Source organism: Lutjanus erythropterus, chromosome 9 (assembly GCF_056507025.1).
Source record: "Lutjanus erythropterus isolate fLutEry1 chromosome 9, fLutEry1.hap2, whole genome shotgun sequence".
Taxonomy (NCBI): Eukaryota; Metazoa; Chordata; class Actinopteri; order Lutjaniformes; family Lutjanidae; genus Lutjanus; species Lutjanus erythropterus.
The window spans coordinates 26629456-26641512 of record NC_139325.1 but is presented as its reverse complement, the minus strand read 5'-3'; the positions used below and the strand labels follow the sequence as shown (position 1 = coordinate 26641512).

General features: G+C 38.6%; 2 protein-coding genes across 2 annotated transcripts; both read left to right on the top strand.

Annotated features, from left to right (window-relative positions):
* Positions 1 to 885: 885 nt before the first annotated feature.
* On the top strand, positions 886 to 1801 carry LOC146321670 (fatty acid-binding protein, adipocyte-like). The gene is made up of 4 exons (XM_084726928.1): positions 886 to 1046; positions 1154 to 1329; positions 1409 to 1510; positions 1635 to 1801. Exons 1-4 carry the CDS (start codon positions 974 to 976, stop codon positions 1686 to 1688), a joined length of 405 nt encoding a protein of 134 aa, XP_084583054.1. The 5' UTR covers positions 886 to 973; the 3' UTR covers positions 1689 to 1801.
* A 2439-nt stretch (positions 1802 to 4240) lies between these two features.
* On the top strand, positions 4241 to 10970 carry fam8a1b (family with sequence similarity 8 member A1b). The gene is made up of 5 exons (XM_084725719.1): positions 4241 to 4915; positions 7358 to 7478; positions 7631 to 7754; positions 9878 to 10017; positions 10125 to 10970. The coding sequence occupies exons 1-5, from the start codon at positions 4405 to 4407 to the stop codon at positions 10267 to 10269; spliced, it is 1041 nt and encodes a 346-aa protein (XP_084581845.1). The 5' UTR covers positions 4241 to 4404; the 3' UTR covers positions 10270 to 10970.
* The last annotated feature ends 1087 nt before the right edge of the window (positions 10971 to 12057 follow it).

Here is a 12057-nt window from a genome sequence, read left to right as displayed (position 1 = left end):
TGATACTGAATATCTTGCTGTAATCACAACATTTTCTTTTTTGCTCAAAGTCTGATTAAGTGTGAGAGAGCATTAAATTATCCTCTCTCAGTCACTTCATGGCAGTACTTTATAAATTTTCTGCCAAACTAAGTTAATGTTTAGTGTCAGCTGATGTTTGGGACAGCTGTATTGTCCTGATGGTCTAGTGGTTTAAAGACCATGAGGTTCAGTTCCTCAAGTTGACAATGAGATGTGACTTCTTTCCACCATTCAGACATGTATAATGACACTCATAGACTTAAAAGAAATTACATAACATAAAAGTGCAGCAATTATCTCAAATAGAGCCACAATTATTCATAGTTTTAATCTGTCAAGTCATCAGCCTCTGGTCTTCTGCTTTAACAATGTTTTTTTTTTTCCAACAATAAAGAATTAAAAAAAATGTTTAGCTATACTTTTTTTACTATCATTGTAACCTGGTTTATTATATAAACGTGAGTTATATAATAATAATTCGTTTGTTTGCATAATAAAAAACATTATCTTGCTGCTGAAAATGTGAAACTGTTTATGTAGTTCAGTTAAAGAAAACATTTTCACAGTTTGTCCTCATCTTTCCTTCTGCAGGGCGACACGCAGCCACAAACCAAATCCTATCACATCCAGTTATCGCAGCACTTTTTTTTTTTTTCTTACTTCCCCAATGAATGCTGAAGTCAGCAGACTCGGACTAAACTCTCTCATTTCATTGACTGCTATCAAACGCACCATCGAAATCTGATTTAAAGACACGCCCCCGCTAATCTAATCCGCTCGTTTCCCCGGCAACGCCTGCACCTGCTCTTCATTGGTAGCCCCGATTCAAACACGTGTTTGACCGGCCTTCAAATATGTCATCCGGCGCCGGTGTGAGTTTCTGTCCGCGCTTCAGACTTCACACGTCTTGTGTTTGTGTACCAGACTGAGTTTTATCTCCATCATCATCATCATGGTCGAGCAGTTTGTTGGAACCTGGACTCTGGCTGCCAGCGAGAACTTTGATGAATACATGAAGGCAATCGGTAAGATATTGATTGATTTTAGTCAGATGATGCTTGATGTGAGCTTCTGCGACAAGTTAAATTGTAACCAGGTTGCGGCATCCTGCTTAATCCTCATTGTGTTGCAGGTGTGGGTTTCGCCACCCGGCAGATGGGCAACATGGCAAAGCCTAACCTGATTTTCAGCGTAGACGATGCTGGAGTCATTTCAATAAAGTCTGAGACCACTTTCAAAACCACAGAGATGAAGTTCAAGCTGAATGAGGAGTTCGACGAGACGACTGCAGACGGCCGAAACACCAAGGTGGGTCATCTTCCTTTTTGCTTAAATAAAAACGAACACGTCTGGCGGTGCTTCTTACAGCCCATCATGTGACTTTCAGACCACCATCACTTTGGAGAATGGCAAACTTGTGCAGCTGCAGACGTGGGACGGAAAGAAAACGACGCTAGAACGAGAGATTCAGGATGGAAAACTAATAGCTGTGAGTAAATGACCGAATTCAGCAGTAGTTCGTGGATGGCATTTTCATCTGCGTTCTGCAAAAATCATAATTGCACTACATAATTAAATGCAAGATGTCTAACATTTGAACCTTGTCTCAACAGAAATGTGTCATGGATGACGTTGTTGCACTGAGGACCTATGAGAAAGCAGCTTAAATTCTTGTCAGACATCAGAGTTGTTCAGCCTGGACCTCTGCTCCGTTTCCAGACACCAAATGCACTGAGCTATTTCCAAACATGCCAATAAAGTCTTGAACTGTGATACTTCAGTCTGTGTGAGTTGTGCATGAATATAAGATGATTTTTTTTATGTGCACATATACTGTGTGGGTTCATTGATTTGCATGTTTCTTCTATAAATGTACTCAGCTGCACACTGCAGAAGTTAGCCATCAAATCTCTTTCCAGAGATTTTATCACGTTAACTGTATTTTAACCCAACATGAACTTTTCCTAAGTTTACCAAAGTAGTTTGGTGTCTAAACTAATTAAGTACATTGTTGCCTAAACTTAACAGAGACTATAAAATTAAGATGAGGCAACTTAATCTAAAATTGTCACGTGTAAGTCAAACCCCAGTCTCCCAGGAAGTGATCTGCTTAAACTCATTCATTGCAGCATGCTCTTTAAGGTACTTTGTTCTTTACACTGTCTCCACAGATTCAGATCCTTTCTGGCCAAAAGGCCTGAAGCTGAACTATTTCCATGTGCTGCTTGAACCATTCTTTATGGGAGATCTTTATACCTGTGCACACTTGCTGATGTCAGCTTTCCTAACTCAGTTTAAATTGGAATTTATTTAGGTTTTGGTCATGCTAAATTTTCCAAACCAAACGAATCACCTGAAATTGACAACTTTTGTCTGACTTAAGTGAGGTCAGAACAGTTTAAAACTATGTGCACATTAAGATTGCAGTTTATTTTTCAATAATGCCCCATAAACATGTGTTAAGATTGCTGTAACAACATTTAGATATCAGGCCAGCTGCCACTTTTAAAACCTAGCAAGTCATTCTACTGATCTTTAAGCTATTAGGGCTTTACAGAAGCCTTTTGTTCAAACAAGGAACAGCAGCATGTCCTAATATCAGAGCAGCCCTCTTGTGACAAGGATGTGGGTGAATGGGACCTGGAAAGGCCAAATCCCTGCTTGGGGTCAGAGCCATGACCTCTCATTTGTGCCAGGCCTCTTGTCTTGGATGCACAGACGTTGGAGATCAAGCAAGTGCATGGAATTTGTTTTAATAAGGTATCTTTGGGGCAGTAGGTTGAGGCCCAAATTCTCCAAAAGATTTCCAGGCTTTAGTGAATGATTGTGACCCTGGTGGGTGGTGCTCAGGCAACAATGAGGACTGACCAATGAAAAGCTGATTCCTCGTCTCGAGAGCCACATTATATAAGACCATGCCACATGAACACAACCTTTGTTATAGACATTTTGCATATGTCTTGGGAACACATGACTGTTTTGTGGATGAAAAATTTAAATCTTGCGTACAAATGCACATCACAGAGAGGGTTTGTGGAGGACATTTAGTTCTACCAAACTCATTTTGGATTACTGAATACCCTATTGTGAAGGATTAAGCTTACTTGGGGAGGTGAGTGCAGGCTGTAAGGAGCAGACGTCCTTTGAAATGGTTTTGCCCCTTTAAACACAATCACACCATGAGCCGATGAATTCTTAGAAATGGTTCTTGTTCGGCTTAGCTGCTTTGCTGAAATGACCCAATGCTGTAAAAAGTACTCGAAAGTCATACTTGTGTAAAAGTAAAGATACCATGCAAAATATTATTTGAGCAAAAGTCTTAAAGTATTGAATGTATGTAATTATCAAAAATAATTTTCTAGTACTTAAAAAGTACAAGGAAAGTACATTATACACACACTCACACATATATATGTGTGTACATATACATACATACATACATACATACATACATACATACATACATACATACATATAATGTGTAAGAACATTTTATCCTTCAGTTTATCACAAACATTCAAAATCAACATATTTGGAGATACATGGTTTTAACTAGGCAGGAACAGTATGAAATATTGTAATCTGAAATGTAACTAGTAATTAGCATCTGAGATGTGGATTATAACTATAAATATGCATAAAACAGAAGTACTCAAGTACAAGTACCACCAATTTGAACTTAAGCACAGTACTTGGGTACTGCTTGAAAGGACCCAGTGGCACAAACAAATATTGCATTAGTTATTTCATTATTGTCATATTATTGAAAAAAAACATATTGGTTATAATTGAGTAATAATCCAATCGATAATGCATAACAAATTGTAAACAAAGTGAGGACCTAAAGTGATGTCTCAAACTGCTTGAGTCGGACCAACAGCCAACAAAGCAAAACCAGCAAATGTTAATAAATTATCCAAATTGTGTTTAAAAACTAGGCTACTATAATTTTTTTTAAATCAAATCACTTAAATTCTAATTATTTATTTCATGACCACAGCTGGAGGTGGCCTCATTCGCACAAGTCCAGAGGTAACACTATGAAGCCTTTTGCTGCATTTCTTGCTCATTTGAATTATTACATAACATGAACTTGAAGACCCCAAATGTCATAATCTCACTGCAGATTCTGTCACACAGAAATACTGCCCTCTTGTGGTTTATTCTTGTAACAGCAGGCAATGATTGGACTGTACCACTGTATCCTAATATAGAGGGGAGGTTACATTTTGTCTGTGAAGAGGATAACCGTATTGTGAGAGTCTGTCTCTCTTTAGAAAATAATTGTTTAGTTCGTTGTAAGCCAATGTTGCGCTCAACAATATTTTTTTCTCGATATTAACGTTCGCTTTACAGTTATTTTCTCTTCGGCCTCCAGTTAAAATGATCCGGACTGACGTCGTACGTGATGCGACGCCATCACCAAACATGGCGGACAAAGAAAACACAAACATGGAAGTCGATAAGGAAAAGAATAAACCCTTTGCTAACAAAGTTGAGTCACTCGTTGACGAGGTGACCCAAAGAATAGGAAACCAAAACAATGTCGAAGGAAAGAAAATCGCCGGCAAAAGTCGTGACACGACGGAGTATTGCGAGCAGCTGCAGGCGTGGATGTGGCAGTACTACACTGGATATGTGAACTGGCAGAGCTGGCTAGCAGCGTCAGCCATGCCCTGCCCTTATTATTTACAGTCAACGAGTGGCACGTCGACGGCACATCTGGATACCAACTCCCACAGCTGGTATAATGGTCCGTTTGGTCTGCCGTTGTCGCCGTATCCACCTGCTGTCACCTCCCCGAGCAGCCGGGCAGGTGAAGCAGCTGGCGGGGCTGCGGTGTCCGCTCAGCCGCAGCAGCTGCCGCAGGAGAATGGAAACGCGCAGAGACCAGGTGAGAGATGCTGGGTCTTAGTGGATTAACTTTGACAATTTATTAGTCTCCAGGCAGTCAAAATTTAAAGTTCCAGGCGAGGTCTGTACCTGGATTTCACCATGCATTCGTAGGCTAACAAGTTGACTGCATCACTTTGTTGTGCAGACTAGGGCTGCACAGTTAATCGCAATTGAAATAAAATGTCAATATTAATAACTAATATAATAAACCCAAGTGCATTATCCAAATGGCAGAACCAGATCTCTTTTTTTAAAAAAGGACGGAGGTGTTACATATACTCCTAATATAAAATATATCAGCATAGATAAATAAAGAAAATCAGTTCGTCAAATATATAAATATGTGTATAATATTCCAATATAATAATATATAACAGAAATATGCACACAGTTATGTAAAAAAGGATGAGTGCCATGTTCTGTAATCTGTAGCAGCAAATATTTGTATTTACATATAGAATACTATATATCTTGGAAAAATAGAAATAATAGAAAATTACAAATGCCAAGAACTATGTACACTAATGTGCATCAGACTACAATACATAACCATGTAAATAAATAATACTGCTCTATGTTTTGTACATGGAATTATTGCACAGAGTAATGTAGCTGAATTATTGCACATTTTTGTCATGTCAAGTCAATAGTGTGCAGTTCGATTATTGCACTTTTTGGAAATTGCACAGGAATAGTATTGTCAGACAGTAGTACACAGTTGTGTACAAACAGTGGATAAGTTATGGGTTATAACTGCTGACAGGTGAAATAAAATAAGTCCAGGTGTCAGTCTGCTGACTCAGAGTGTCTGACACACTGAGAGAGGAGTTGTGAAGTTTAGGGCTGCACCTATCGAGTAATCTATCTATTATTTTGGTGATTAATTGAGTAATTGGATAAGAATTATTGTGCGTGCTGCATTTTTTTCTATTATATTACACTTTTTCTTTATTTAAGAGCAATGGTAATATACAAAAGAAAAATTAAGGCAGATCTCTTAAATGAACAACTATAAATTGCACAACACTCTCGGTCATGTCTAAAAGGGAAGCGGACTCTTTATTTGCAAAACTCTTGTGAGATTTGTATCCTTTGTTACTGGTAAAATAATCAAACTCCCGTGATCTTTCACGGGTCTAGGGTTCCCTTCTAGACACGACCCTCTCTGTCTCTCTATCAAACCAGTGACAGCAGACTGTCTGTGAACAGCATGATGTTACACTCTGCAGTGTTTCCCACACAGAGACTGTATTTGTGCAGACACCCAGGTATAGTTTGTAAGCTAACACTAGTCAAAGTCTTCATTGCTCTCAACCCATTATCATTCATTTACTCAATAAAGCACGAGTGGACTATGGCCTTGTCCATGTGGTGCATTCATACACCTTAGCTTTTACCTCAGAGTTTAAACCACATACCGTATCCCACAAAAGTGAGTACACCCCTCACATTTCTGAAAATATTCAATTATATATTTTCATTGGACAACACTGAAGAAATTACACTTTGATACAATGTGAAGTAGTCAGTGTGCAGCAGCTTGTATAACAGTGCCTGTATAACATCCACCAGCTCTGTGATGTCATCATGGAGGAGTGGAAGAGGATTCCAGTGGCAACCTGTGAAGCTCTGTTGAACTCCACGCCTAAGAGGGTTAAGGCAGTGCTGGAAAACAATGGTGACCACACAAAATATTGACACATCAGGCCCAATTTGGACATTTTCACCTAGGGGTGTACTCACTTTTGTTGCCAGCGGTTTAGACATTAATTGCTGTGTGTTGAGTTATTTTGAGGGGACAGTAAACTTACACTGTTATACAAGCTGTACACTGACTACTTTACATTGTATCAAAGTGTCATTTCTTCGGTGTTGTCCCATGAAAAGATATATATTTAAATATTTGCAGAAATGTGAGGGGTGTACTCACTTTTGTGAGATACTGTATATGTAAACATGATGGTGATTATCACTTGCATAACCAGTTATCATCTGTAGATTTTCATTTGAACTATCTGAGTTATTTACTATTAGTTAGTTAGTTAGTTATTCAAAAAATATGTAGGTATGTTCATGAATTGTCACATATAATCTATAGACAATCTTTTAAACAGCTACAGAAAAAGTGAAGCAGTTGAATTGTTGAATCTCAACTATGGTAATAAGCTGTTGAAATGTTACAAATGCTCTGTTAACTCTAACTAACATTGGTTAACTTTTGGGGCAAACTGGAACGCCTGCTGCCAGCCAGACCTCATCCCCAACATCACTTAATGCTTTTGTGGCTGATTGAGATCAAATCCATGCAGCTTGGTTCCAAAGTCTTTTAGAAATCCTCTCCATATGAGTGGGGACTGCATGAATACCAGGTGTTCAGCCATTTACTTTACTTGACTATTTATATTTATATACTGTACTTTTATTTTCTGTTTTTCATCAGGTCGTGAGTATAGCATTCCTTCACCTCTCCAAAGACTCTTGGCTGAGATGGTGGATTTCTTCATATTGTTTTTCATCAAAGCAACTATAATCATCAGTATTATGCACCTGAGTGGAATCAAGTGAGTTTATTTGATTTCTTTATTACTCTAGTGTTGTGATCATGAGGCCTGTGTGTTTTCATGCCTTTAGAAAACAAAACAAAACTTAAACTGAATAAACATGGAGACTCTTTGGATTATTATTACAGAAATATTTCCTTTTTTTTTTTCAGGGATGTTTCCAAGTTCGCCATGCATTTCATAGTGGAGGAAATAGATGAGGACACATCGATGGAGGAGCTGCAGAAAATGATGCTTGTTGCACTTGTGTACCGGATATTAGTGTGTTTTTATGAGGTGAGTTTTCTGCACACTGCGCATTACACAGATTCCAATACATGTAGTGTGAGACAAAACAACGGTTTCAACCTTAAAGGGATAGTACAAATTTAGCTTAATAACTAACTACCTAACTTTAGAATATTTCCTCTGCTTTGCTTTGCTGTCAGACAGCCTCTTCTGACAGGAAACTGTTGTCTTATAAGCAAAGCATCACTCTTTCCAAACCAACCAAACTCTATAGGTGAAATCAGTCATTTTACCTTTGAGAACAGGAGTTGCTGGTCTACTGCTACCTTGATCTGTTAGTTTGTTTGTGTTATTATTATAGATGCACCAATTTCAATTTTCTTGGCCGATTTCCAATTTTTTGAAGCATCTGACCTGCCGATTCTGATTTTCAGTCTTTCTAAACTATAATTGACAGGATTCACAAACATTTTTGCAACTTTTCTCATAAAAATTAAACTGGATATTCATAATAAGACACTGACTAATAAATATTCATTAAATACTATTTCAATTTTCTCCAAAGTCCTTCAGGTTACAGCCAGGCCTTATTATAGTTTTATATTAAGATTATGAATCAGGTGAACGCGATCTCGCGAGATTTTGTGGGACACGATTTCATGTGATCTCCTGTGGAAGCAGATGTAAACAAACCAGAAACTGACAGGATGCAACAGTTTGCTGCAGTAAAACCTTGCCATGAGAAAAACAGACTCAGGTTAAACAAGTCTGGATGAGAAAATATTTGAGGAGATGCATCAACACAGGTTGTTTATTCTTCAGCCGGAACAGGAGGTGAGATTTAACTGTCCCTCTGTGAACAGCAGTCTGCTGCTGGCTAACATTAGCCTGAAGAGCTACAAATTTTACAGCTGTTCTGTGACATTGTCAGTTGCTCTGTCTCGTTGTAGACTGTCTGTCTTCTCTTTATCCTACTGTTGGAATCTGTTGCTAACACCAACTTCATGCAAGCATGTGTTTGAGTGTGTGTAGCTGGGATCATGATATCACGGTCAGTTTATCTGCTGCGTGCATGACGTGACCATCGTGCGGAACACCTGTGTGACAATAATGGGCACAGAACTGGATATGTGACGCTGACCGGCCGGTCAGGGCCAGTCATGCTGAAAACCGCCCGGTTCCTGTCTCTGGCCAGTCGATTGGTGTATCCCTAGTTATTGTGCAACTTCTGTGCGATGTGTGTTTGTAAGACCAGCAACTTTCGTGTTCTGCAAGGTAAAAGTGCTGATTTGCCTGTGGAGATTGGTTGTATTGGAGAGAGCTATATTAGGCTTATGCAACCAGAGTTTCTTGTTGCAAAAGTTTACCCTGCCACTATACAGCCGTTTTCACAGGAGACCGCTGTTATATAATCCAAATGATCGCTCAACCAGACTGCATTGCAAATCAGTAATTTTACCTGGCAGAACATGGGAGTTGTTGGTCTACTGCTGCCTCAACAGGCTAGGTTGTTTGTGTAATTTATGTGACTTTGTTGTTTTAAATGCTTAGTTCAGATTTACAGAAGTCACATAATAACACAAACAAACAAACCAGTTGAGACAGCAATAGACCAGCAACTCCTGTTTTTGTGAGGTAAAATTACTGGTTCTATTACTTAGGGCAACTGATATCTGGCTGATATAACAATGGTTGGCTGAAAGTTAAGCAGTTAAGCAGTGAAAATGTTCTTAATAGAGTGTACACTTTTTTGTGCTTGATAACAATGCATTACATTGTATATTATGCATACAAACACCATAGCAAAATGTTCAGAGATAGAACTTTGACAGTACTGTGTGTATGACTGATTTAATGACACAATGACAGTTGAAGTGCTAATAAACAGCTTTTGATGTGCAGAGCAGCCATCTTGGATTTTGAGGTCAGGGTTGCTGACTCTGTCCACAGCAGTACATTGCTTAGTTCCCATGCTAGTACTCCTGTCTGCTTCTCCAAACTGTGGTTGTGTCAACTGTATATTGTAAAAAATACACTGACTTTTGATAAGTACTTCATAAAACCGCACTTCCAATAATCTGAACTATTCCTAACTGTCAACTGTTTCTTTGTAAGGTCTGTAAAAGCCGTCATGCAGTTAAGTGACAGCTCCTGCACTGTCCTCCTTTCAGATTGTTTGCATTTGGGGAGCAGGAGGAGCCACTCCAGGGAAGTTTCTGATTGGACTCAGAGTTGTTACATGTGACTCATCAGTTCTGGTTCAGCCTAACAGGGTGCTTGTAGTGCCAGCAACTAATGTCTCTCTGTCTGCGTAAGTAGTTCATTTTAAATGTTATTTTTAAGCAGTTTCATGATAAATGCAACCCAGGTAATCTTTCCTGTCTCTATTGTAATTGCAGTCTCTGTCTCCCTCTACAGATCAACTGTCCGAGCCTTGAACAAGAACTTTTCAATTGCCTTCTTTTTCCCAGCCTTCATCACGCTTCTGTTCTTCCAGCACAACAGGACTGTGTATGATATGGTAGCTGGTACAATCGTTGTCAAGCGCTCCAGGGTCAGATGACGCAGAAGAGTCTAGAAGAGAATACAGCGCTAATGGCGAGCAGGCACCGTGTGATGTTTTCGAAAAAAAAAAAAAAAGCCTGCAGAACTCAGACATCGTCTTTTCAAGGTATCGTCAGAACACGTGGGAGCATTAAGATGGTTGCAGAGTTTGATACATGTCACTATGAGCTGTTTCAGTTCCCTACAACCTGGGTTTGGTTTGTCTCAGACACATACTGTATTTCTGCATGTATGTCTACATGCTGCTTTCAGAAACTGTTCCTGTGCCAAACTGATGTCTCCTCTGAAGACAGGAAAGATGATGGTACGCGCTACCTTTTCTTTAGCACAAGATTTGCCTCTTTTTAAATATTCCTCATTAAGGGCGAATGTCTCGCATCACTCAGTATTTAAGTCGCTAATCATGCAATTATGAGATTATACCTTCAGTATCTCTTTGTATTAAAACTTTGTCTTAAGAGTTGTATGCTCAGACTTTTCACTTTAGAGTATCATGTTCAGCTTTTTCAGCTGCTGAAGTACTTTGGTTTTAAGGCACATTTAAACATATTGAAGGGAAATGTAAACCTGACCACAACTGCTCTTCCTTTACTCTGAACTCAGCATGTGTGTGACTGAAGAGTCAATGTATGACACATTTTATGTGATAAAGTGTTTTTTGCATTTAAGAAGATTAAATGAAACCACTAATTCCCTTCATGTTTGAGATTTCTGTCTGTAAACAGTTTGTTTGCTGTTTGATAATTCATACGAGGCTTTGATATTCATTATTTAAATTCATAAAACATTCATAATGTTTTTTGAACTTAAGCATTAACTAATTAATGTGACATTATATTTGCCTCATATAATGGGTGCTAATACAGTATCTAAGGAAGAGTATTGTGGCCAGACATAAGTGGAAAATGAGAGGAAGAAGATTGAATTTTTATTTTGCATTTTGAGGCTAAAGTCAAAATGTTGAGAATAAAGATAAATTTACATTTCAAGAATTAGGTTGAAATGTTATTTTGTCTTTATTCTCAACATTTCAACTTCTTGCTCAAATACAAAAAATTAAAAAATCTTCTCTTATATTTTTTTCTTTTGCCTGGCAAAAAGCGCAGAAAGCGGTTCTCTATATGTCGACTCGATTCTCAAAATGCAAAATAAAAGCATCCCTTCTGCCTGGTCACCATAGTCTTACATATATATCAGTTTATGTTGTAACAACTTATATTTTTATTTTGCATGTCAGTCCTTAATTAAGAAAAATTCTGCCTATCTTGCCTGGGCTTTCACTTTCAAATCCACTCACACTGGGGCGCCCTGCTAGAGTGTGTGTCCTATGTACAAAGGCTTAGTCCTTGGCACAGCAGGACCAGGAGCAAGACCAGCCTGCGGCCATTTCCTGTCTCCCTTCAGCTGCTACTACCATCCAATAAGGCAATAAAAGGTTCCCAAAAAATTCAGCTACTCAACCAAGTAGAGTAATTGTCTGATGAAGATGGAAATGGAGTGTAACAAGTTGACAGTTCAGTCTGATAACAGACAATGATATATCCTAAAAAGTACACCTGTCATAGAGACACAGACGAGATGGTGGACAAAAGAAAAACCTTAATAAATGAGTGGAGGAGCACAGTAGATACAGAGGCTTCCATACAGGCACGAGGAGACACTGAATACTTTGATGAGCACCAAAGAAAAAAAGAAATGTAAATCATACCCTGTGGCCTTCTTTGTAACCAATTACCATTTTGATTTTGGACTGACTTTTTAGACAATGCTCTCCACCGCCAACATA